At 46.9% G+C, this 26,037-nt stretch overlaps 1 protein-coding gene across 4 annotated transcripts in view; it reads left to right on the top strand.

The window, feature by feature from the left end:
* ASTN1 (astrotactin 1) overlaps positions 1–26,037 on the top strand; it is a 689,393-nt gene that overhangs the window by 458,977 nt on the left and 204,379 nt on the right. For 3 of the 4 annotated variants that reach the window (XM_063939709.1, XM_063939708.1, XM_063939711.1), the window contains 7 exons: positions 1,367–1,474; positions 2,828–2,980; positions 4,058–4,225; positions 4,436–4,520; positions 5,512–5,586; positions 7,938–8,075; positions 8,483–8,633. In XM_063939709.1, coding sequence (XP_063795779.1) covers positions 1,367–1,474; positions 2,828–2,980; positions 4,058–4,225; positions 4,436–4,520; positions 5,512–5,586; positions 7,938–8,075; positions 8,483–8,633 — 878 coding nt within the window. The remainder of the gene's footprint in view (positions 1–1,366; positions 1,475–2,827; positions 2,981–4,057; positions 4,226–4,435; positions 4,521–5,511; positions 5,587–7,937; positions 8,076–8,482; positions 8,634–26,037) is intronic. The other variant, XM_063939710.1, reaches the window with a different exon arrangement.

Genomic DNA, 26,037 nt, shown 5'->3' with positions numbered 1-26,037 from the left:
CCCTTAATCCATCAGGTTATATACCCTTTCCAACTGGGCACAACCTGTTTAGCTATGGTCATGCCCCTACTCCAGCATCTTTTTCCCTCTTCATCCTATCATAGAAATTCAAATTAGGACATATGTCCAGGCTTGTTGGATAACATGGTGCAAATATCCCAGGTGTGATGTAACCTATAGCAACCAGTTTTCATCAGTCCACTTCAAGCTACACTTCATGTGAATTACACAGCACCCTGCCCTATCTTTGGTGCCTGTGGTTATGCAAAAATGCACAATTAAATGAATCATTTTTTAGCCATTTGTTTTTATATGGAAAGTGTCACACTGCAATATTCATAAGAGGCGATTGGATATAGGTGAACTGAGATATTTAGAGTTAAAGATCAATCATTAGAATTTGAGAATTGGACATAGCACTTGTATCCAAAAAATATATCATTGCATACAATACCAAGTTTATAACATCTACATCCATCAAAAAAAGTAATTTGTCAGAATATTGTTATATGACACCTTCATCCACTCATCTCTTCATATACGGTATCCTCCAATATCTTATTTTATGCTAGAACAATGCAAGTTTATCTTCTAGATGACTGTATCCTGCATCTAAACGGGAGAGATATGTGCTGAGCGATCTTAACACAGACCGCTCAGCACACATCTCTCCCCCCGCTCAGCAAAACGCGATGTGCTGAGCGAGGTGGGGGGATGACGGGGGACCGCTCACTTCACACAGCGGTGAAGTGAGAGACCCGCTAGATTGCAGGCTCAATCTAGCACCGGCGATAGTGATGCGCGGCTGGAGGGCATACACACGGCAGATCCGTGCTTGAAAATCTAAGCAATCTAGTCAGATTGCTTAGATTTTAAACACGGATCTCTCCGTGTGTGCCCCCCTTAAGAGTTTCCACACTAATTCAGCCCTGACTGTCACTGCTGCAGTCGTCCTTCTTTCGTCCTTGAATTGAGTGTAATTAAGATGAAAAATAGGGATGTGCTAATAAGGCAATTTTCTGCCATTTTAACATTCCAACAGGTAGCCAATGGCTATCATCCACTAGCCACAGGGCACCCTGCAAAACCATCTCTAGCTACTGTTTTAGAAATTAGATGCAATACAAGAGACAATGCTACCAGCTACATAAGATTTCTTGACATATTCTTTTGTGCTTCTTTTAATCTCTGAACAGCTAGGGGCTTCAGAGTTTGTTATTTCACTATTTTCTACTGGACCCTGAAGCTGTGGAATATGTTTGTGAGAGTTTATTTCATTAGATTATTGCATTGATCTTACACTCTCCCTCCCTGTGAGTGCTATTTTAATCATGCTTATCAAAAGACACTGGCTTGTATCTTACAGCCGGCTCGGCCTTCCTCAACCCTGAAGCAGATTGCGGTGGGGAAATGGATAGCGAAACTCAACTAACCTTCTATACCGATCCTTCACGCAGCCGGAGACGCAGTCGAGGTCAGTGAATCAGTTATCTGTGGTTGAATTGTTACACTGTTAATAAAGACAGGTGTATAACACTTATGTGTGTGTAGATTAGATAGATAGACAGATAGATAGACAGACAGACAGACAGACAGACAGACAGACAGACAGACAGACAGATAGATAGATAGATAGATAGATAGATAGATAGATAGATAGATAGATAGACAGACAGGCAGACCAATTAATAGATAGATAGATAGATAGATAGATAGATAGATAGATAGATAGATAGACAGACAGACAGACAGACAGACAGACAGACAGACAGACAGACAGACAGACAGACATATAGATAGATAGAGAGGCAGACTAATTAATAGATAGATAGATAGATAGATAGATAGATAGATAGATAGACAGACAGACAGACAGACAGACAGACAGACAGACAGACAGGCAGGCAGGCAGGCAGGCAGGCAGACAGACAGACAGACAGACAGACAGACAGACAGACAGGCAGGCAGGCAGGCAGGCAGACAGACAGACAGACAGACAGACAGACAGACAGACAGACAGATAGATAGATAGATAGATAGATAGATAGATAGATAGATAGATAGATAGGCAGATCAATTGACAGACAGATAGATAGATAGATAGATAGATAGATAGATAGATAGATAGATAGATAGATAGATAGATAGATAGATAGACAGACAGACAGGCAGGCAGACAGACAGACAGACAGACAGACAGACAGACAGACAGACAGACAGACAGATAGATAGATAGATAGATAGATAGATAGACAGATCAATTAATAGACAGACAGACAGACAGACAGACAGGCAGGCAGGCAGGCAGACAGACAGACAGACAGACAGACAGACAGACAGACAGATAGATAGATAGATAGATAGATAGATAGATAGATAGATAGATAGGCAGATCAATTAATAGACAGACAGACAGACAGACAGACAGACAGACAGACAGACAGACAGACAGACAGACAGACAGATAGATAGATAGATAGATAGATAGATAGATAGATAGATAGATAGATAGATAGATAGATAGGTAGGTAGGTAGATAGATAGATAGATAGATAGATAGATAGATAGATAGATAGATAGATAGATAGATAGATAGATAGACCGACAGATTGATATACAGTACATGTGGAAAAATGATTGGTCTTACGGAGGAACTCTTTTAGATATGTCAATTATATTTATGTAATCTAGTAACTTTATAAGCATTGCATATTATTTCTTATAGTGATCTACAGTATAACTTACAACTTGGTCTATGACATATACAGTACAGTGCCACTTGGAGGCTCTGCTTGCATGTTCATATCGCTGTATATGTTGTTTTCAGCAGTAGGCTCACCGCGGAGTCCTGTCAACAAGATGACTCTGACACTCCTCAGTATAACCAGCTGTGTCATTGGTTTGGTGTGTTCATCCCATATCAGCTGCCCCTTGGTTGTGAGGATTACTCTTCATGTGCCGGAACATCTCATTGCCGATGGTCAGTATATATTATAAACACTAGTAGGAATAACCTATAGAATGGTCGGAGTGTGGTTTTGGTGAATATATGTATAGCTGTAAATATGGCATGCCGGCCTGACCCTCACACTCATCCATGACAAAGGTGCCTTATTTAACTGGACTCTCCTTTGTTGAACCAGTGTGGATGGTTTACTCATTGCTCCTCCTAGCAGTATTTCCAGGATGTATCTATAGTACAAAGCCATACAGGCTACAGATTTCCCTTTTGATTATCACTTTTTATATAGCTCCCACATATCCAAGGTTGAAGATGGATCTTGGGGGTTTTATCAATTGTGCCATCGTCAGAGCATGCATATGATACACCACTTTGAGCAATCATGGGCGATTCAGACTCACATGCATCTCAGCCTGTCTGCATCTCCATAGGAATGTGCTACTACTCAGGGGAAAGGCCACGTGCTCTTCACTCAGGCCCCAGCTTGTGGAGGGGCCTGGCGGGGGCCCAGGTAAATTACCTTTGCAATGCAGCTGAGAGCACCGCACAAAGTATTTTTTCACAATGGTTTTGGGAAGGGGGTGTGGCCACGCCTCCCCAGATTTGCCCATGCCCATACCCAATACCAGCAGTTATAGAGTCGGTCCACCCCTTTAGTAGGTTAATTAGCTACTGACAAAATATACAGTAGGGGTAGGAACTGATGTGAATGAGAAAATATTCTCTATAATGCACTGTGGAATATGTGTCTGCTACATAAATAGCTGGTGATATAAACAGGTGATGCTGAAATCAGCTTTTGCATGCATGTTAGTTTATGAAAGGGCCTTTTCACTCAATTTTATTTCCTTTTGTAGCTGCTTAGTGTAATTATTACCTTACTTTGGAAACTACCCAGAGCTAACTAACCATTGCATGTAAGCCAGGTCCCATGATCTTTGTAGAATCAATAGTTGATTACGTCATCAGTGCTGCTGTATCCAACAAGAGGTAGTGCTGAAAAGGAGAGAAGGGGAAGGGTAGAGGCAATGTTTTAAATAGTTCAGTTCTACTATTGTTTCCAATAACTGTCACTGACTTTCCCCTTAAATATAGGAAGCCGGTTTATCCTGCTGGAGGGCAGTCAGTTAGATGCCAGCGATTGGCTGAATCCTGCCCAGGTGGTCCTCTTCTCACAGATGAACTCTAGTGGTCCCTGGGCACTGGATCTTTGTGCAAAGAGGATTCTGGATCCTTGTGAGCATTTATGTGACCCGGATACAGGTAATATTTACCCGAGTGACTATAAGTGCCCACTACATAATACAAATATATTATTATAGACTTTCTTGTGCTGCATTGGCTTCATGTCAAGCTTGTACATTTGAATTGAATATTGACAAACTAGAGTATACCTATAGCTTATATACCTACCTTGTCATGTACTATATGTGATACCAGTGCACAAGACAGAATGCCTATTTCTACTTCCAGGGGAGTGTTTATGCCATGAGGGTTACATGAGGGATCCAGTGCACAAACACCTGTGTATACGTAACGAGTGGGGAACCAACCAGGGGTGAGTACAAAAGCCAGTGCTACTGACATTTACTACATTAAAAATATGGTAGCCCCCCCACCAGGTTTGTTGCATGAAAGCAGGCAGATCTGCCAGACATGCGTGTCTTCTGGAAACGGTGGGGGTCATTCCGAGTTCATCGCTAGCTGATTTTGGTCGCTGTCAGGCAAAAAATCGTCACTTCTGCACATGCGTATACGGCGTAATGCGCACGCGTGTCGTACTATTGCAACGAACGATGTAGTTTCACACAAGGTCTAGCAAAGCTTTTCAGTCGCACTGCTGGCCGCAGAGTGATTGACAGGAAGTGGGCGTTTCTGGTGTCAACTGACTGTTTTCAGGGAGTGTTCGGAAAAACGCAGGCGTGCCAGGAAAAATGCAGGCGTGGCTGGGCGAACGCAGGGCATGTTCATGATGTCAAAACAGGAACTGAACAGTCTGAAGTGATCGCAAGCGCTGAGTAGGTCTGAAGCTACTCTGAAACTGCACAAAATTATTTTGTAGCCGCTCTGCGATCCTTTCGTTCGCACTTCTGCTAAGCTAAAATACACTCCCAGTGGGAGGCGGCATAGCGTTTGCACGGCTGCTAAAAACTGCTAGCGACCGAACAACTCGGAATGACCACCAGTGTCTCCTTATCTACGATTGCTGAGAATACAGCCTTGTTATGCTGTGTCAATTGTGTAGTTCTATATTATGCAGATACTAGCTCAGCCTTACTTATATACAATGTTTTTGACAGAACTGTCTTTAGATGAATGGAAATTATAGTGCATTGTCATTTTTAGCAGGTGGCAGTAGTGATAAAGTAGCAGACATGGCAATTCATGTAATCCCCATGTACCTTTATGTACATACCCTACTTTCTTGTCCATCTATAGGTATTATGATTACTATGACACACAGTGATTATGAAACATAAGAGAGAAAATTATACGGTCATCATTTGGCCTAATCTTACCTTTGCACTTATTTTTGCCATTTAATGCAGCCCATGGCCTTATACCATGTTCCAGAGGGGATTTGACCTGGTCCTGGGGGAGCAGCCAGCCGACAAAATATTCAGGTATAGCATAAGATCACCATAGCACTACCTTCTAGAACAGTATCTGAGAATTGTACACAGAACAATATGTGATAATAGCTGATGTTCTGGAAGTGTGGGCTGTACAGTAAGCTCATCCCATGACCTTCACAGCTCCAAGCATTCTCTGTCAACCCACTGCAATGTATTTGTCAGAGTCAAAACTATATCTCACATCCATCTGCAGCACCTCGCAGGCTGACATCAGTCAAGGACTAGAATTTCACTCACAACCTCAAGGCCCGGAACTTCCTCACAGTCACAACAAGTCAGGTTTTGTCTCAGTCATTTGTATGGAAGAAAGCCATGCAATTCTGTACACGCTACCGTTGTTGAAATATGTCCGCCATGCCCTCTTCTCATTTTACAGGAGCAGACTGCCTACGATAGAAGAAAGTTCTGCTCTAAGCAGTATAAGGGTATAGATTTAGGGGAAGATTTATTAAATTTTGGAGAGAGATAAAGTAAAGTTGCCCATACCAACCAATAAGCTTCTGTCATTTAGTGATATCATAGTGACCTGTAGAATCAACTTTTTGATTTGTATGTTATCCCATCAGGCACTGCTCTAAAGGGGTGGCACTTTAGCTCTATGTAACGGTTGTGGTTGGACTTACTACTTTTTAAAAGACCTGCAGGGAAAGGACAGTTTAATACTGAATATATGTACCTATATGGCTCCATGGGTGGATTGGCCATAGGGTTCACCAGGAAGATTCCTGGTAGGCCGACGTGTCTCTGTGGGGCCTGTTTTGTGTGTTGTCATGTGGCCCCACCAACCACATGACAGGCAGCCCACAGAACTCAGTACCGCATTGTCCTCATTCATTCTGTTATTCCATCTCTGCAGTACAGCAACAGTGATGCTGCCATGGCTACACGGTATGTTATACCTTTTGTGCTGCCTATGTTGGGCCACTTCTACAACATTTTACAGGGCCACTTTCAGTTCGAAATCCTCCCCTGGTCTCAGACAAAACTGCAGCAAAAGACGCAAGGAAGTCCGCAATTGCGTTGAATCAGGCCCTATGAGGAGGGATCAAACCGCCTTCAACATACCCCACCCCCTCATCAGACTGCACCCCCGTTAGTGCTGCTTCCAGAGATTTCCCGGGCTAGTTTTCCATCTTTATCCGGCCCTGAATGGCTCACATGTAAAGAATTACATTTTGAGATTAAGTGGTCTTTTAATAACTTCATGCAAAATATTGTAACATATGGCAAATCAGCCAGTGAGTTAACTGATCACTAATCTGATTATATCAGGCTGCTAAAAGTTGATTAGTGGTCGCTATTGGATAGCAACTGCTATTCAGCTGTCCAACATGCTTACATATATTTAGGTGGGAAATAGTAAAACAATTCACCCAGACAGAGGTCACCATATTCCCGGCATGCCCTGACAAGACACTGGGGGCCGGATATAATGAAGCCCCTTAGCTTGATTTTGTGTGCTTTATGAATTCAGTTATTAAATATTACTATTATTGTTACAGTACTATAATATTTTTCCTGATCATCATCTTCAATTTATACAGTTTGTTTCATACAAGTTTAACAGATGGAAAGCACATAATATATATATAAAAGTTATAAATATAATTTGGAGACAATGTTGTCACAAAACAACTTTTTATATCAAGTAGATGTATCAGGCTTACCTACTTTCCGTTATATACAGGAGTGGGACCTCGAGGTGAGTGGTGCAGAGGGGGCGTGGCACAATACATCACGTCATTGTGGCCCCACCCATAATAAACACATGACTCACTACTAGTTACATCATCACCCCTTCCCTTTGTGGTGCCTTATAAATAATAATAATAATAATAATAATAATAATAATAATAATAGGTGTGCCTTCTACATTATAACTGAACATACCAAAATGTGCCCATACTTCCCAGTGTCACTAATTGGGGAGTGGGCCAGAGAGTGGTTTGGGAAAATCTGTAACAGGGCCTAGATTCCCACAATTTTTCATCTGTCCATACCCCCAAGAGACTGTGGCTCGGAACACAAATAATTGGCCTCTGTTCCGTCCTCAGGACAGAATGTCCTTCTGATACTGATAAATTGCATTCTCATTACTATTGTGCAGTCTGCCCACTTTCCAGGATGCATTAATACTGATGGAGCACAGGCTTCTGTGTACGTTGCACACGTCACAACAAGTCATAGCTTATCCAATGTCATAAAGAGCTATTAAACTGATGCTCAATGACGAGCCCAGGGAGCCACTATATAAATGCTGCAATAAAGAGTTCTTTACCTGCATTCATGCATGTCTATGGAATAAGGAGTCTTTGACACATTTTCCTGTTTTGACACAGATTCACTTACACTCTGGGAGAGGGGATGTGGCTGCCTCTCAGTAAGAGCTTTGTCATCCCCCCAGCTGAACTGGCCATAAATCCATCAGCCAAGTGTAAAACAGACATGACTGTCATGGAGGATGCCGTGGAGGTCAGGTGAGTGCGTGGGGATTCTCAGGGGAGGCATAGTGTCAGTGTACAGAACCTTTCCCTGTGCTCTGATTAATGGACCTGCTGGTATCAGGGACAAGTAGTTCTGGTAAATAATGGGTATATGTTGCATGCATGCTCTGTGACTCGCACTCATAAACAGCTACTATTTTACAGAGGCCAGATGATTTGTATGTTCTTATCAACACATCCCTCACTATGTGCCTCTGTGTCAATCCTTTCCCTCTTCCGTAATCTATTTCCCCCTCGCACTGACCTCTCTCCTGCCCCTTTCACTGACATGCGGCCTTTTTATTCTAGCTTTCCTTGATTTGATGTATTTTCCTCCCTGTCTCTTCCTATCTATCACCCCGCTCCCTGCCTCCTTCCCCTATTGTTTGCTTTGCCCACAGAGAGGAGCTGATGACCTCCTCCTCGTTTGATAACCTTGAGATTCTGCTGGACTCTTTTGGTCCTGTCCGGGATTGCTCCAAAGGGAACGGAGGATGCAGCAAAAACTTCCGCTGTGTTTCCGACCGCAAGCTGGACTCCAGTGGCTGCGTGGTGAGTTATGGGGCTCTTATTAGTATAAAAAGGGTTAATACTTCGTTGATATGCCGAAAGGTGACAGATGAAAGAAAAATAAGTTTTCCACCGCCTCACCCCTATCACATTCATCCCCAGACGCAATGCTGTAATACTTATATTAGTTCATGCCTAGAACTATGTGGATCAATATATCTCTTGGAATGGTCTCAGAAAAGGCCTCTGCGTGGATGGTAGAAAGTACTCACCTATGGGGGGCAGATGTACTAAGGGGCCTATTTATCATTATCCGCATCCAGGATGCAGATGACAGGTGATGAAATTGCCCAAACTCGCACTGTGATAATTGATTACATCGCAGGGATGTATCAATTATCGCATGCAGGAACAGAGCTTGCGGTCAAGCTCTGTCCCTGCGATGCCTCTTTGCAGCATCATCGGGGTATTTTTTGTAAAAAAATCCCCCGATATCCTGCTGTGCATGCTCTGCCCCCGCCGACATTGCCGCTACCGCCGGGGTCACATTGCAGCATATGGGGGACCCGGCGCCACCGGAGCAGCGAACACTGGTTCATTGGACAAGTGACTATGTTGTTTTTTAAAAAACTTTTTTATTTTTTATTTTAACACTGTGATCAGCTTGTGTGTCCATCAGACACACATAGCTGATCATTCTGCCGGGTCACCGCTTAGCTTTCTCTGCCAGCGGCAGAGAAAGCTGTGCAAAAGGGTGCTTATCGTAGTGCTGTCCTGTGAACTCGCCAGCCTGAGCTGGCAAGATTATCACAGGGCACACTGCGGTATTTATTCACATTTTTTTTTTTTAAATTTGGCCACATCACATTTCCCATTGTAAGTATGGGGAATGCGATGTGGCTTACTAAAAAAAAGTGAATTAAAGGGTTTGGAGCAGTTTTTCATGAAAACTGCTCCAAATGCCCTTTAATACATTCAGGTGATACTAAAATAATGTGAAAAGGGTGTGAAAACACCCTTTTTCACATTATTTTAGTAAAAATTATGTTAATAAATAGGCGCCTAAGAGAGATGAACTACCAACCAGCTCCTGTCATTTTTCAAACATAGCCTGTAACACGACAGGAGCTGATTGGCTGGCACTTTATCTCTCTTCATTTTATCACTCTCCAAGGCTTAGTATATTTCACCTATAGCGGCATATTTTTTAAAGCTATTTTGCTGGAAATCCCCCAAAAGTAGATGGTTTTGAGGGATTCCTGCAAAATCAAATAATAGATGTAACAAGACAGATTATGGCAGATATCTGTGATATCTGCTGGGCCCCTTCATTTCCCACCAGAAAAGCGGCCCACATAGGTTTCTATAGGGGCTGCTATGTAAGTCAGATTTACCAGGCCCAGCAGCCATTGTTAATTGAAGAGGTTGTTGGTCCATAGTAGCTTATGGTGTACTTTCTTGCAAAGCCTTCAGCCCCTTCTCCACCGGCCCTCCTGATGCATATGACGGCCGTACCTAGAAGCAAAGTGATAGCTTCTAAAAGAAAACGCCCCAACTTTGATAAATGCAAGTGGCCATTGTCTTGACTACATTGTGAGCTGAGATCTGCTGTATATCAGAGTATGGCAAAAAAAATGAGGTGTGGGTAAAAACCGGAACACTCCGGACCCCATTCTGGAGCTTGTAGTGCTCGTCCACGTACGGCCAGTGTCCCATTCATTGGGGTGCCTCCTCATATGGTCTTGGGTAATAACCAGGATGGTCCGGAACATACGGGGAGGCTGTAATCTCTCCCTCCCTGGTGACAGCTGTCACAGACACACACACCCCACCCCCGGATGGGGAGGTATGGGGACGAGCACTCCAAGCTCCGAAACTGAAAAGTTTGCTGCAGGGTGCCAGTCCAGTCCAGCGTTCTGGGCTCCAGTTCAGGTTTTTCCATAATCCCTGAAAAAATGGTGTGGTCTATAATTTTTCAAAAGGATAGTTTAAATGACAAACGTGTTACAAAATTGTCCTTGTTAAGAATCTTGCCGTGATCCTTGGTTCTGCCAAGTGTACGGGGGTACGATTCATGGTACCTATAGTCCAAAACACGTTTAGAAATATGAGTCTCTGACGATAGCGTGCGTGTATTTGTATGGTAGAGAACTGAGACTGGGGCAGGGAACAATGTGAGTGAATAAGCATTCTCAGTTAAACGGCGCATAATAACATGGCACTATGTAAAAAGCTTCATAATATTAAGAAAATACAATGTACACGCTACTTTAAATAGTTTAAATAAGCAAATGTGTATGCTGCCAATGCACCCTAGTGCTTTAATACAATATATTACCAGAACCTGCAATAAGCAGCTACAAAACGTTTTCCTTTCTTCTCGTTATTGGTGATTGGTTAGCTGTATATATACAAGTAATGAAGTGAGCATGGTTGTGTGCTAAAAGAACAAGAGGAATGTAATTGTAGGGCAGCATACAATCATTTTTGTATATCTGAACTGAAATAATCTGGGAAAGCGCTTTGATAACATTTCAGCGTGTTGTCCCTAAGCATCATGGGAATTGAGCAAGTCATTCGGCAAATAATAGACCTAGCTCCTGTCCTAGTGAGCGCCAGTATTAACCCCTTCACATCCGCTGCCTGGATACTGCAGCGTATTTCCCAGTGTCCCCTTGACATTGTAGGGGTTAGAAACTGAGATTTGTAAACTCTTTGGCAATATGCAGCTCCTAATGGCTTTAATACATCACAGTCATCTGGTTCAGTTAACTGGGTCATATGGCATGCACCAGGAGTAATCTGGTGCACTGCTACACATTACACGCGTTTAATAGACATTAAACATCTAGTCCACCTCTGCAGTGATTTTATATGAATCATATTCATCAAGTTTGTATGACTGCAATAATGCGAGTTATGTAAAGGCTGTGTGACTCACGCAGATAGATAGCTCACAGTCTCTGAGCCCTTACCACTGACTTTTAGCCAGGGGCGTAGCCAGAACTTTTTGGGCCTCATCAGGGCCGGTTCTTGGGCTTCTAGCGCCCCGAGTGGCCAATAGGGGCGTGGCTTCATACAGGGGGCGTGGTCAGTTATGCCCCCTGTACAGTAGTAGTGCCGCTGAAATTATGTGCAGTGCGCGGTGACGTCATCGCACACCGCACAGCAAAGGTCCTCTCCACGAAGGGAAACTAGAAGCTATGCGTCTAGTTCCCTTCACAGCGGGAGGCAGCGGGGGGCAAAGCAGCAGCGGATCTTGCCATGGTGCGGCACCCTCCGGATGGCGCCGGCGCCCTCCGGAAGGCGGCGCCCCGGGCAAAAGTCCTGCTTGCCCGTTGCAAGATCCGCTACTGGGCCTCATAGCAACATATGAAGGGGCCCCTTTCCCAATACTTCTAGAGATACACCTCTCCACAGCAGTTGTTAATTGTATGCCCCATAAGAGTGCCCTAGTTCATTTTCTGAGCCCTAGCAGTACCCTAGTTGATGTGGGTTCACTACGATATGCCGGCAGGCGGGCTCCCGGCGACCAGCATACCGGCGCTGGGAGCCCGACCGCCGGCTTACCGACAGTGTGGCGAGCGCAAATGAGCCCCTTGCGGGCTCGCTGCGCTCGCCACGCTACGGGCACGGTGGCACGCTATGCGCGCCGCGCTATTTTATTCTCCCTCCAGGGGGGTCGTGGACCCCCACGAGGGAGAATAAGTGTCGGTATGCCGGCTGTCGGGATCCCGGCACGGGTATACTGTGCGCTGGGATCCCGTCAGTCGGCATACTGAAGACCACCCGTTGATGTTATGCTCCATAGTAGTGCTTTAGTTTCTTTTCTGAACCATAGTAGTGCCCTAGTTCACATTATGTCACATTTGTGTCTGCCAGTACATATTGGGGGTCTTTCCGACCCGATCGCTCGCTGCAGTTTGTCGCAGTGCAGCGATCAGGTCGGAACTGCGCATGCGCCGGCACCGCAGCCATCGTTGCCTAGCAATCGCCTCTGAGACAGAGGCAGTCGCTGGATGGGAGGGGGCTGGACGGCGGCGTTAAGCTGCTGTTTCGGAGGCGCGGTCCGGCCAACGCAGGCGTGGCTGGACCGTTGGGGGGGGGGGGGCGGGCCGCAGTGGCTGCGTGACATCACACACAGCCGCTGCGGTCAGCAGCAGCGACGAACAACTGGCATAATTAGATATATTGTAGACTCCAAAGCAAAAGTTTCTAAGGGCCCCTGTGCATCTATCAATGGGGAAAAATGTTTATACTGTAACACATGTAACTGTGATGGGAGAGGTGGGCCCCTCTCAGCTCTGGGCCCCATAGCAGCTGCACTCCCTGCACCTATGGTAGCTACGCCCTTGCTTTTAGCTATTTATCCAGTGTCAAAAATCTCTGCTTCATAGCCTGAGAGTCGTGTTTGAAGATAGTTTAGAGAAACTTTCCTAATGGTTATAAGAAGGGCGTAAGTTTCTTCCAAACTGTGTGCAGAGTTGTAGGCATCTTGCGATTATGCACAACCACTACATGTTATGGGCATATATGCAAAGTATATATATTAAGGGTTCAGTGCTAAAAAATGCAAAATCATGCACTTGGGTCACAAAAACCCAAAAGCTTAATATAGTATCAAGGGTACTATAATGGAAACTACTGAGGAGGAATCAGTATTTCAGGTGACTTAAAGGCAGGTAAGCAATGTAACAAAGCAATGAGGAAGGCTAGTCAGATGCTTGGCTGCATAGGGAGAGGAATCAGCAGCAGAAAGAAAGAAGTAATAATGCCACTGTATAGGTCATTGGTACGGCCTCATCTAGAATACTGTGTTCAATTCTGTAGGCCATATCCTCAGAAGGATATCAATACATTAGAAACTGTACAAAGAAGGGCAACTAAAATGGTGCATGGCCTACATCACAAAACATACCCAGAAAGACTAAATGATGTATAGTTTGGAGGAGAGAAGGGAAAGGGGGGACATGATAAAAACTTTCGAATACACCAAGGGACTTAACAAAGTACAGGAGGGAAACATTCTTCAAAGGAAGAAAAGTATTAGAACTCGAGGACATACACTGAAACTGGAGGGAGGTAGGTTCAGGGGAAATGTAAGGAAAAATTACTTCACAGGGTAGTGGATAAGTGCAATAGCCTCCCATCAGAGGTGGTAGAGGCTAAGACTGCAGAGCAATTTGAACATGCATGGGATAGACATATGAATATCCTTACAAAGAACTAAGATTCAAAAAGGGTTGAGATTACCTAAAGGATAAAAAAGGGGCAGACTAGATGGGCCAAGTGGTTCTTATCTGACGTCAAATTCTATGTTTCTATGTAATGTACTCTGTGGAGAAAATGGCGCTGGTTAGTGCTGAGGGTCCAAGCTCCGCCCCCTCCAGCGGCGGGCTTCGGTCCCGCTCAATTTTATAAAAACTGGCGGGGGATTTATATACTAACTGCCTCCGCAGCCTATATCAATATAAATGCCAGACTAGAGGTTTATATTGCTGCCCAGGGCGCCCCCCCCCCTGCGCCCTGCACCCAACAGTGCCTACCAGTGTGTGTAGTGTGTGGGAGCAATGGCGCGCAGCGGTAACGCTGCGCACTTACCTCAGGGAAGATCTGAAGTCTTCTGCCGCCTTGAAGTCTTCTTTTCTTCTTATACTCACCCGGCTTCTATCTTCCGGCTCTGTGAGGAGCATAGCGGCGCGGCTCTGGGACGAACGGCGGGGGGAGACCTGCGTTCCGACTCCCTCTGGAGCTAATGGTGTCCAGTAGCCTAAGAAGCAGAGCCTATCACTTAAGTAGGTCTGCTTCTCTCTCCTCAGTCCCACGATGCAGGAAGCCTGTTGCCAGCAGTGCTCCCTGAAAATAAAAAACCTAACAAAATTATTTTTCAGAGAAACCCAGGAGAGCTCTCCTGTAGTGCACCCAATCTCCTCTGGGCACAGGATCTAACTGAGGTCTGGAGGAGGGGCATAGAGGGAGGAGCCAGTGCACACCCATACTAAAAGTTCTTTATAGTGCCCATGTCTCCTGCGGAGCCCATCTATACCCTATGGTCCTTACGGAGTCCCCAGCATCCTCTAGGACATAAGAGAAAATAAGATTTTAAACCTACCGGTAAATCTTTTTCTCCTAGTCAGTAGAGGATGCTGGGCGCCCGTCCCAGTGCGGACGAAATCTGTAAGACTTGTATATAGTTGTTGCCTACATAAGGGTTATGTTACAGTTGGGATCAGTCTTTGAATGATACTGTTTTTTTTGTTCATACTGTTAACTGGTTGCGTATATTCCAGGTTATACAGTGTGGTTGGTGTCGGCTGGTATGAATCTTGCCCTTAGATTATGTAAGAGGGGTGGTGGCGCGGTGCGTGTAGTGCCTGCTGCCGTGCAGGTGTAGTTTCGCTACTCACCAGGCGCCGCACTCTCTCACCTTCAGGTACCGGAACCTTCAACGGACCTGGAAATCTTCAGTCGGACCCGGACACGATGACCTAGGAAGAAGGAGATTGCTGAGTGCCGTCCTCCTAACTGTGGACCGTAACGCCCTCCGGAACCGAGGAAAATGCGCTTTCGGGCTAGGTGAGGGTCATCCCAGGCGTATGCCTCAGAGCCCAAATTTCACCTATTGGCACTCTCGCACCAGGTGGAAATTCTACCTTGCACCAGTGTGCAAGGGTCATCGTTCGCCCTGAAGGAAGGGAGACAGATAGGGACAAACACAGAAGGTACACACAGACAGATGTTACTCACCGTCCTACGTCTTGTACTCCGACCTTCTCCACTAACAGGTCCCTGTAAGGAGGCAAAGAGAGAAACAGCCGTGCAGGGCCTAATTCTAACCTAGTGTGCATCCGCTACACTAGCTACATAAACAAAGCCCTCAAACTGGCTCAAGTGTGGGTGGTGCAACACAAACTATGCACAAACTCTAAGACAACAATTTGCCCTGCACGGTAACAACACACCTATCAGAGTACAACATCAAACGGTGCTGTTCCTTTAAATCCCTACCTGCACTCTGGGGGGGTGGACGCCGTACAGCCTACCCACCTCCTGTACCCTCTCTTATGTGGGGCTCAGGCCAAGCGAGCCTGCCTACCTATACACCTTGGGGTGGCCTGGGCCTAGCGCCCAGTGCCACCTTTATTCACCTTGGGGGCACTTATTTACTGGGCCTAGCGCCCCTAACTACACAGGCCAGAAGCCTGACTTTATCCCTCGGGCCTAGCGCCCGCCTAACTGGTCGCCCGTTGGGTGACCTGGGCCTAATGCCCTGGGTCACCTTATATCCCTAACCTTCAAAATACACTAGGGCCTAATGCCCTCTAATGTTCCACAGGCCTATTGCCTGAATTGCCCCTCGGGCTTAATGCCCGCCTATCTTGTACCACAGGCCGGTGGCCTGACTGTGCCCACGGGCCTAATGCCCGAACACCCGGTGGTCTAGGGAGAAGCGGGTACAGGGGCACCTGAAAAGGGCCTACCTGACCCAATGGGAGAGGCACCAGGGGGGAGCTTCGTCAGCTCTTTTCTTCCCACCCCCGGTGGCCTCTCCGGATCTTCAGCTGCATTCTTCTGCCGCTGGCCTGTCCTGGCCAGCAGCGCCGCCACCTCTTCTCAGCGTCCAGCCGCCGCTGGACATCTTCTTTCGGCAGCCCAACGCCTTCTGGCCTCTTCAGCGGCCACCGGAGCTCTTCTTCAAACGCCCGTCGTCTTCTCCTCCGTGCCGGTCTCTCTTCTGCGCTCCTGCGCGCCGACTTCTTTCTCCGGGTCCCGGCCGCTTCTTCTCCTTCTTCAGCGCTCTTCCGCGCGCTTCTCGTCTTCGGCTCCCGCCCGGCGTCTGACGTCAGATGCCGGGGGCGGGGCCTATGACGCGACGAGCGCCGATTGGCTTGCCGCACCCCGCTTCGGATTGGCCGGTGCCCCGCAAGCCGTGATTGGATCGCGGACGGCGCCGGATTTGAAATCCCGCAGGCGGCACTTCTGATTGGCAGTCAAATTGGCGCCAAATTCAAAACGCCGCCGCGCTGCCCGACTCCGCTGACAGTCTGGTGCAGGGAAATATCTGATCCCTGCACTGGATACCCGCCGCTGCCGCACTCCCAGCGCTGGGGACAGACAAGCTGCCCCAGCGCTGTCCACAGCAAGGAACTGCAGGGGACGCAGATCCCCTGCACACTGTTGTGGTGATGTGCCCTGGGACACAGGGCACATCTCTACAATTATCAATATCCTTTCCTCATATTGTCCATCTCCTCTGGGCACAGTTTCTCTAACTGAGGTCTGGAGGAGGGGCATAGAGGGAGGAGTCAGTGCACACCCATACTAAAAGTTCTTTATAGTGCCCATGTCTCCTGCGGAGCCCGTCTATACCCCATGGTCCTTACGGAGTCCCCAGCATCCTCTAGGAGAAAAAGATTTACTGGTAGGTTTAAAATCTTATTTTCTATGTAATGTGACATCATAACAGAGTTGAAACAGGCAAAATTAGATAAACGTTTGACCATTAACTCAAAGTAAGGACTGTGCAATAAACTTATAGCGGGCATTGTTGCGCATAGTGTTGCCCACAGAATGGAAGTGGGATCACGCTAGAGGGAGGTATGTCACATCATGCTGGGGGCGTCAGAGCTTTGGAGGCCCTTCCTCCACCCCCAGAACACCCTTGCAGTGCTGTGCACACTTGCCTCTGGTGTGTGTGGAATTGATGGGGTAACATTTAATGGGACATATCTCACACCTGTCCCCAAATTGGGACAAAGCCCCTAATGACTGGACATCAGGAATGATTCCTCAAAAGTCGTACCCCCATATATTCATCATGGGGATGATTACATTTTCCAAGCCATTTTTTAGGGATTTCCCACAAAAGTAATTTAATAAATATACCCCTAAGGGGTCTATGTACTAAGCCTTAGAGACAGATAAAGTTAATGTAGATAAAGTACCAACCAATCAATTCCTTACTGTCATTTTTGAAACACCGCCTGTAACATGGCAGTTAGGAACCGCCCCGAAAATGCCACCGATCCACACCCGTTTTTGACATGCCGCCCCGAAAATGCACCATCACCGCCCTCGCCCGCCCCATGAATGTCTCTGCCTGTCAATCAGGCAGAGGCGTACACGACCATTGCAATCAGATCGCATTGGCTGCTAGCACACATGCATGATGGGACCTGTACAAACGCACTGCCGCCGCAGACAGGGTTATTGCGGTCACAACGATTAGCGATGAGACCTGAATGACCCCCTTGGTTCAGAATTACTTTTCATTAGCCAATAATAAGATGTCAGTTTTGGGGTATAAAAATGCAAAGTGATGGAAGGAAAGGTATGGGACAGGTATATGGGGTGCTTTATGAGTGGGACAAGTGTTTTTAGGGTTGCAGGGGGGGGGGGGAGCAATTTGTAATTTTTGCAAGGTTTTTAAAAGTGCCTTCAATTGATCCAAATATATACTTATACCCATTTTCATGTATCCCAACTTTAATGCATTTGTTTTGCACAGCAAAATCTTTTTACCATTCCATCTAGTACACTTCTATAGTGTTATCCTATGTCACTTTGTCATTTTTAGGAGTACAGGTTGATTTGCCCATTTTTACCTGAACTTTTCGCTGGTCAACACATCGCAGGTCACCCATTTTCGCAATTTTCTAATGGATCGGTTGAAAAACGGGAGAACTCATACTCGCAATAAGCAGGTTTTCGGGGGATAGGTGCGATAACTTTACTCGCAATCGTGTATCGCATTATCGCCACTAATTTGATGCCCCCTTAATTTTTTAGTAAATTCGGGCAGACTGCATTTCCCATTACAAGTATGGGAAATGCAATCTAAAATGCGAGTTTAAGGGTTTGGAGGCAGTGGCGTATCTATAATGAGTGCTGTGTGTGTGATGCACACGGGCCCCTAGGTCCAGAGAGGGCCCACACTGCACACACTGCACCCATTTCTTCTATATACTTACCTTTCTGGTGTCCGGGTGTGGGTCCCTTCCTCTCTCGAGTCACTAGAGACTATGGCACAGTGCCAGAGTCTACAGCGCATACGCAGGTCTCTGAAAAAATGGTCGCCGCGCCATTTTTCCGGAGATTTGCGCATGCGCTGTAGACTCTGGCACTGTGTCAGAGTCTCTAGTGCTCAGACAGAGCGCAAACAACGCTGCTGCCGGCTACGGGACGGGAGAGGAGGGGTCCCACACCCGGAGACTGCACACGGGTCCCCTCCTCTCTAGATACGCCCCTGCTTGGCGGATAATTTGATCATTCTTCTCCAATTGCCCTTTAGTACATTCTGGTGATACTAAAATAATGTGAAAAGGGTGTGAATTTGCACATTCTTTTTGTATAAATAATTTTGATACATATGCGTTAATACAATGAAGTTCTTAAAAAGAGCTTTTGGAACATGAGTGGCACATCAGTTGAAACATTTCTTAAATAATTACACCCAACTTATTTCCATGTAGTTAAGTTTACGCAGTGGAACATATGCTGAGCCCTGTATAAGGAGGCTAGTCAGAGACCATAATGCACCCTACCTCTGCTGCAATGTAGCACCTGGCGTGTGTTGATTCCAGTGGGTAGGGAGGGAGGACTTGTGATCATCACACGGCCCCTTATTTAGAATGTGACACCTCTGTGCACCTGCTCTGTGAAAGACAGGCAGAGACAGAAGGAGAAGGTGTCAGTGGTATGCTGTTCCCCTCTGAGGGACCAGATCTGTTAACAAGAGAATTGGAATCACAAGCAGACTGTGATTGTGAAACACAGAACAGGATAACAGAGGAAGGGAGGTGAGAATTGTAAGAGACGCCAGGAGAGAAGAGTATATTTAGAATGAAGGATTGCGTGGCAGGCAAATATAAAAGAGCTCAGCGTGCGACTTTCAAATGATGGCAGAAGAAAAAAATATTCCTGTGAAATAAGTCAGGTGCAGGGAAAGAGAAAGGGGGAACATTCACACATTCGACGCGATGAAACATATGCATTCAGATTTTTTTCTTAGCTGGGACGCATCAATCAATAGGCATTATAGACTCAGCGGAACACAAAGGTTCTTTTTTTAACCTTTTTCGCACCTCAGGATAACAGTTTAACACAATAAAGATAATATCGGATTGCAAGGAACTCGCAGAAGCGTACGGGTCAGAGCTGCGAGGCCTCATCATGTTACGTTGCTGCACAATTTTACAGCCTGCGTGGGCACCTCACAGATTGGAGCTGCAAATATTAATAATGAATAGCTTGTGCATAATGCGCTGCTATAGAATAGACTGCAAGAGAAATTCAGCATCATTTCTGCTCTTTCAGTCAGAATTCTGCAGGGGGCACGAGGATGGCTTACAGCAGCCTGTAGCCCATGAGAGCATTAGGAACAGCAGCACAGAGATTTAAGCTTAACCAATCAATTTGATTGTTAAGCTAAAGCAGGAGGAAGTCAGCTAATATGTAGCCAATCAGAGTGCAGCAAGCCCATTGCGAGCTCGGTGGCAGGCTGCGCTCACCACAGGTTCAACTCCCACTCTATGGGTGTCATGGACACAGGGGCAGACTGGCCCACAGGGGTACAGGGGAAACCACCGGTGGGCCCACTGCCTGAAGGCCCACATCCTCCTCTAGGGATCAAGTTCCAGACTCAGCATTTGAATTATACACTATACCATACACTATAAGTTGGCCAAGCCTTTAAACATGGGCCCCTACCACTGCATTTTCCCGGTGGGCCCTTCATGCCCTAGTCCAACACTGCATGGACATGCCGACTGTCGGGATAGTGAGGGGGCGGGATGTAGGGGGAGGTCACATAACTGCAACCCGATCTGTAAGCCTGATTAAGAGATGGACACTACTGCACAGTCGCTGCGACTTATGGTAATGATGCAGGAAGTGTATTGTGTCAATAGTCGCCTCCGGTCAGTTTCTCTCATCCGCTGCTGTGTCTGAAGAAGCAGCACTGGATCATCTGCATGAACAGTGGCCATCTGAGTAACCCTCAGGGCCAGTGATGCTGCGTCCAAGGATGCAATCATTGGCCTCGGCACACCCAGAACGCTGGCCATTGTCATCTCTTCTCTGCCCCCAATCACGTGCAGCATGATTGACACTGATTGCCTAACATCAGAGGTATATGTAAACCATCAAGGTTTGCGTACATCTCCTAATTAGGGCCTGAGTCTCCTGTCTAAGGTTAGGCACACACTAGGATGATACCGGCACGATTTGTCATATTGGGACGACAAATCGTTCATATCACCTTGTGTGTATGCCTGATTGCACGCTTCCGCAGGTTGCATACGACATCTTCTGGTCAGCCCAACCAGAAGATATTGTATGTGTTCCAGTGTAGTGTAATGAAGGACAGAATGAGAGATTGTTCTGCCGTTCATTACATCGGACAGTGTGTACGGCAGTCTGGCATGGTCTGTGACAAAGGGAAATCATCCCGACCATCAGCCCAATTGCCTGTCATACTAACGTGTACCCTTAAGCTGGGTACACACTGGAGCTATGTGTACTTGGACGATAAGGCAGGCAACAGGCCGTCATACCGTTACCGCAGTAATCCCTTACACTGCATTACACTGCATTACACTGCATGGCGCAGCATACGATAACGTTCACTGGAGCGATGTGTACCCGGACGATATGGTGGGCGACAGGCCGACTTATTGTTACTGCATTCAGGGCTTAATTCAAGGTTGTTAGCAAAAGCAAATTCTTCCTCTAATGGGCAAAACCATTTGCACTTCAGGGGGGGAAGATATAACATGCGCAGAGAGAGTTAGATTTGGGTGGGGGGGGGGGGGGTGCAAACTGAAATCTAAATTGCAGTGTAAAATAAAACAGCCAGTATTTACCCTGCACAGAAACAAAATAACCCACCCAAATCTAACTCTCTCTGTACATGTTACATCTACCCCACCTGCAGTGCACATGGTTTTGGCCATTAGAGAAAGATTTTGCTTTTGCAATCAACCTTGAATTAAGTTATTCAAGATCAGTTGCAGTTTTACTAAATTAGCACAACTACGATTACTTGCGATCGCATGCTGGGGGCCACCCAGCACAGGGCAAGGCTGAACAGCATGCTAATGTTGGCCAGCAATGCGATCACAATTGAATTAAGGGAAGCCACCATGCCTCCGTAGCCTGGCTGTAAAGGCAGTTGGGCCGCCACTTCGGCCGCATGTGACGCCCCGTGGCCGCCCCCCGACCCCATCCCCATTTCCGAGACCACACCTCTGCAATGCTGCGTTGCCACTCCTGACCAACCCGCGAAGTCAGGCAGAGGCGTTCGCATCAATGCGATGCGATCGCATTGGCCGGCCAGCGCATGCGCAGATCGGGACCTGCGCGTGCGCACTGGTGCTAGAGACCGCTCAATGCAATTGCATCGCATTAGCGGGCCGTGCTGAATAAGGTCCTTAATTCCTCATTCCGTCCTTCACTACACTGCACGGAGCAGCATACGATATCATCCACTGGAGCGATGTGTACCTGGACGATAAGGCAGGCAACAGGCCGACATACCGTTACCGCAGTAATCCCTCATTCTGTCCTTCATTACACTGCACGGCGCAGTATATAATATCGCCTGATTGGCCGTGCCGCACGGCCGACCAGACGATATCGCATGCTACCACGGAAGTGCTCAGATTGATGGCACATACTGAACAATCTGGTCGATATGTCATTCCGATTCGGCCAGAAACTACATATCGGGCAGATATCGCCCCAGTGTGTACCTAACTTAAGTGTCTGGTATAGGACATCTGCGGTGTCAATGGCAGAGCTATATGAAATAATGTAACTCCCTCCAACTTGCTCAACAGGCAGCTGTGTAACTGCAAATGATAAATCCACAAATCTGGATCTGTTAATTAAGCCCTATACACACTAGACGAGAAAGTGAAAGATCTCGCTCAGAAGAGCTAATCTGAGCAAGATCTTTCACAATCTCGTCCAGTGTGTACACTCAATGTTGTTAACGATGCGTGCTCCCGCGCATCATTAACGACCCCCTCCCTCGTCTGAACATGGACAGTTGAGGGAGGTCCTCGTTAATGACAGCCCTGCTGCAGATGCAGCATAACCATTGTTCCCCCCCGCCGGCCCTCCTGCCATCGCTGCCTTCCCCACTAGCATCGGCAAGTGCGTATGCACTTGCCAATGCCGGCACCCCGCCGGGGTCCCCACTGCCGCCTATATCGGCGTCGGCGGAGATCAGCTAGTGCGTACTGGCCTTTAGACCATAGGGTTCCAGTAGCAGTGTCCAGGGATTGCTGGATCTCTACCCTCTGATCAAGTGCAATACCATTCTCAATATCACAGCTCTACATGCCATTTGCCAAATCTAATATGCAAATGATAATGCCCAGTAAGAGCCAATATAGCAGCTATACTTCCCATCAACATGTGATATATTAATGATCATGATACAGTGGCAGTGATAATTCCAACAGAATGGGACACGTGAGTAATAATAATGCTCAGCAAGGGCTAGTACACAAGCAGCAATGCCGCGCTGCATATGATATGCCAGTTATAATTTACAGATCAAAGTTGTAAACTGCCGTGGATAATGCACAGTAAGATGAGATACGCTCACTGATAAAGTGCAGCAAGTTTTAATCTACCAGAGCTAATTAATCCCCAGCAACGTGATGTAATTGGTAATGCCTCTCCCCACAAGCCAGTGGCAATGCCCAGTAAGGTCAGATATGCCAGCAGTGCTGTCTGTGATAATACTATTGAAATTAAATAGCTAATAGGAAGGCAAATGCTTTAATGACCATTTAATAACTAATCTCATTAATCTCATTAATTAGCCACTCACAAAGGCATTTTTCATTTGACCCAGAAATACAATACATTTTTTGCTATAAAAGAATTTTGTATGTGTTATACTATATATTATTCAGACACCAACCATGGCCGAGATGCTTGATGTGAGACTTCACACAACAGGAACTATTTTTCTCAAGGTTGGTTTTGCCTTTTGAATTATTGACACGTTCTACAACATTGTAATCACAGAGATTGTGCCGTTCCATGGAACTCGCACAGTGGCGTAACTAGAAATTTTTCTCCCCCAAGCCGAAAAATTCTTTGGCGCCCCCCCCACCCCCCCATAATTGGCAGTAGTAAAGGGACAAGGTGTGTGGCTTCGTTGAAATGGGCGTGGCTTCACATAAAGGGGTGTGGCATTGCAGGAAAAGACTACCTTATACCCCAGTTTTGCAACCTGCACGCCCAGACGTTAGCCACCACAGGAAAGAAAAATAATCCTGATTCATGCCCCTTACATTATTTGTCATTTTTCCTCCTTATAGTAATGCCCAGTATACATTATGCCACATACTGCAATGGCCCTTAGACATTATGCCAAACACAATAATGCACATGACACAATATGCACACACTGTAATGCCCCCGACACATTATGCCACACACCGTAATGCCTGTGACACATTATGACAGGAATCGCAATGCCCGTTATACATTAAGCTACACACTGCAATGCCCCTGATACATTATAGCACATACAATGTCTGTGACACATTATGACACACACCGCAATGACCCTGAGACATTATACCACATACCACAATGATCGTGATATAGTATACAACACACCGTAATGCCTGAAACATTATGACACACACCGCAATGTCCTTGATACATTATGCCACACACCGTAATGCCCATTACACATTAAGTTCTACAGTAAGGCTTCTAATTACTTTTAAATTACCTGCTCGTTGCCAGGGGTTTCATGCTCTTGGTTCCATGCACGGTGCCAGGGATTTTCATGCTCAGGGTGTCATGCTCGTTGCCAGGGGTTTCATGCACTGGGTGTCATGCTCGTTGCTAGGGGGTAGTGCTTGTTGGTAGGGCCGTGCTCCCAGTGCCACATATGCCCCCAGTGCCAGATATTCCCCCACAGTGCCAGGTACTTGCCCCCAGTGCCAAATATACCCCCCCAGTGCCACATATGCCCCCAGTGCCACATATGCCCCCACAGTGCCAGGTATATGCCCCCAGTGCCAGATATTCCCCCACAGTGCCACATATGCCCCCTCAGTGCCTGCTCCCCCCAGTGCCAGATATTCCCCCACAGTGCCAGGTATTTGCCCCCAGTGCCAGATATTCCCCCACAGTGCCACATATGCCCCCCCAGTGCCTGCTCCCCCCAGTGCCAGATATTCCCCCACAGTGCCAGGTATTTGCCCCCAGTGCCAGATATTCCCCCACAGTGCCACATATGCCCCCTCAGTGCCTGCTCCCCCCAGTGCCAGATATTCCCCCACAGTGCCACATAAGCCCCCTCAGTGCCTGCTCCCCCCAGTGCCAGATATTCCCCCACAGTGCCAGGTATATGCCCCCAGTGCCAGATATTCCCCCACAGTGTCACATAAGCCCCCTCAGTGCCTGCTCCCCCCAGTGCCAGATATTGCCCCACAGTGCCAGATATTCCTCCACACAGTGCCAGGTATATGCCCCTAGTGCCAGATATTCCCCCGCAGTGCCGCCAGGTACATGCCCTCAGTGCCAGATATTCCCCCACAGTGCCTGCTCCCCTATTTCCCCCCCCCCCCACTCCTTTGTGTTGGAGGGACACGCAGGGCACAGCGCGCGCCTCTCCCGTGTCCTTCCTGGCTCTCCTGCGGGTCTAATAAAGGAAGTGCCGGTTCGTGAGCCAATCAGAGCTCACGAACGGCACTTCCTTTATTAGACCGGCCGGAGAGCCAGGAGGGACACTGGAGAGGCGCGCGCGGTGCCCTCCGTGTCCCTCCAACACAGCAGCGGAGGGAAGGAGACCACAGATTGACATGCGGATGCTCGTCCGCATGTCAATCTGTTCTAAGTCAGTGGCGCCCCCGCAGCCCCTCGTCCCCAAGCCACCGCGAGGACTGCGGGGGCAGTAGTTACGCCACTGAACTCGCACCATTATTACATATACCCTGTTATGGAGCCTATTCACTACTTATTTCTCCTTGATCTCTCTGCTGCTTCTGAAACTGTTGACCACTGTTGACCACTCTCTTCTCATACAAACACTACAATCCCTAGGTCTTCAGGACACAGCCCTTTCTTGGTTCTTATCCTACCTATCTAATCACTCCTTCAGTGTTCGTTTCTCTGATTCCACCTACTCTTTGCTACCTCTCTACCTCTCTGTTGGAGTACCGCAAGACTCAGTCTTAGGTCCTCTGCTTTTCTCTATCTATACCACATCTCTTGGTAAACTAATCAACTCTTTCGGATTTCATACCATCTGTATGCAGATGATACTCAAATCTACCTATCCTCCCCAGATTTGTCACCATCTGTATTGGGCCGTGCCACTGAATGCCTTTCTGCTATTTCATCTTGGATGACATCTCGCCACCTCAAACGTAATATTTCCAAAAAATAATATATTTCCACCGGCCAATAG

This window comes from Pseudophryne corroboree, chromosome 9, assembly GCF_028390025.1.
Source record: "Pseudophryne corroboree isolate aPseCor3 chromosome 9, aPseCor3.hap2, whole genome shotgun sequence".
NCBI classification, from domain to species: domain Eukaryota; kingdom Metazoa; phylum Chordata; class Amphibia; order Anura; family Myobatrachidae; genus Pseudophryne; species Pseudophryne corroboree.
Note: the sequence above shows the minus strand (reverse complement) of the source record. Positions and strands in the feature narration are given on the sequence as shown.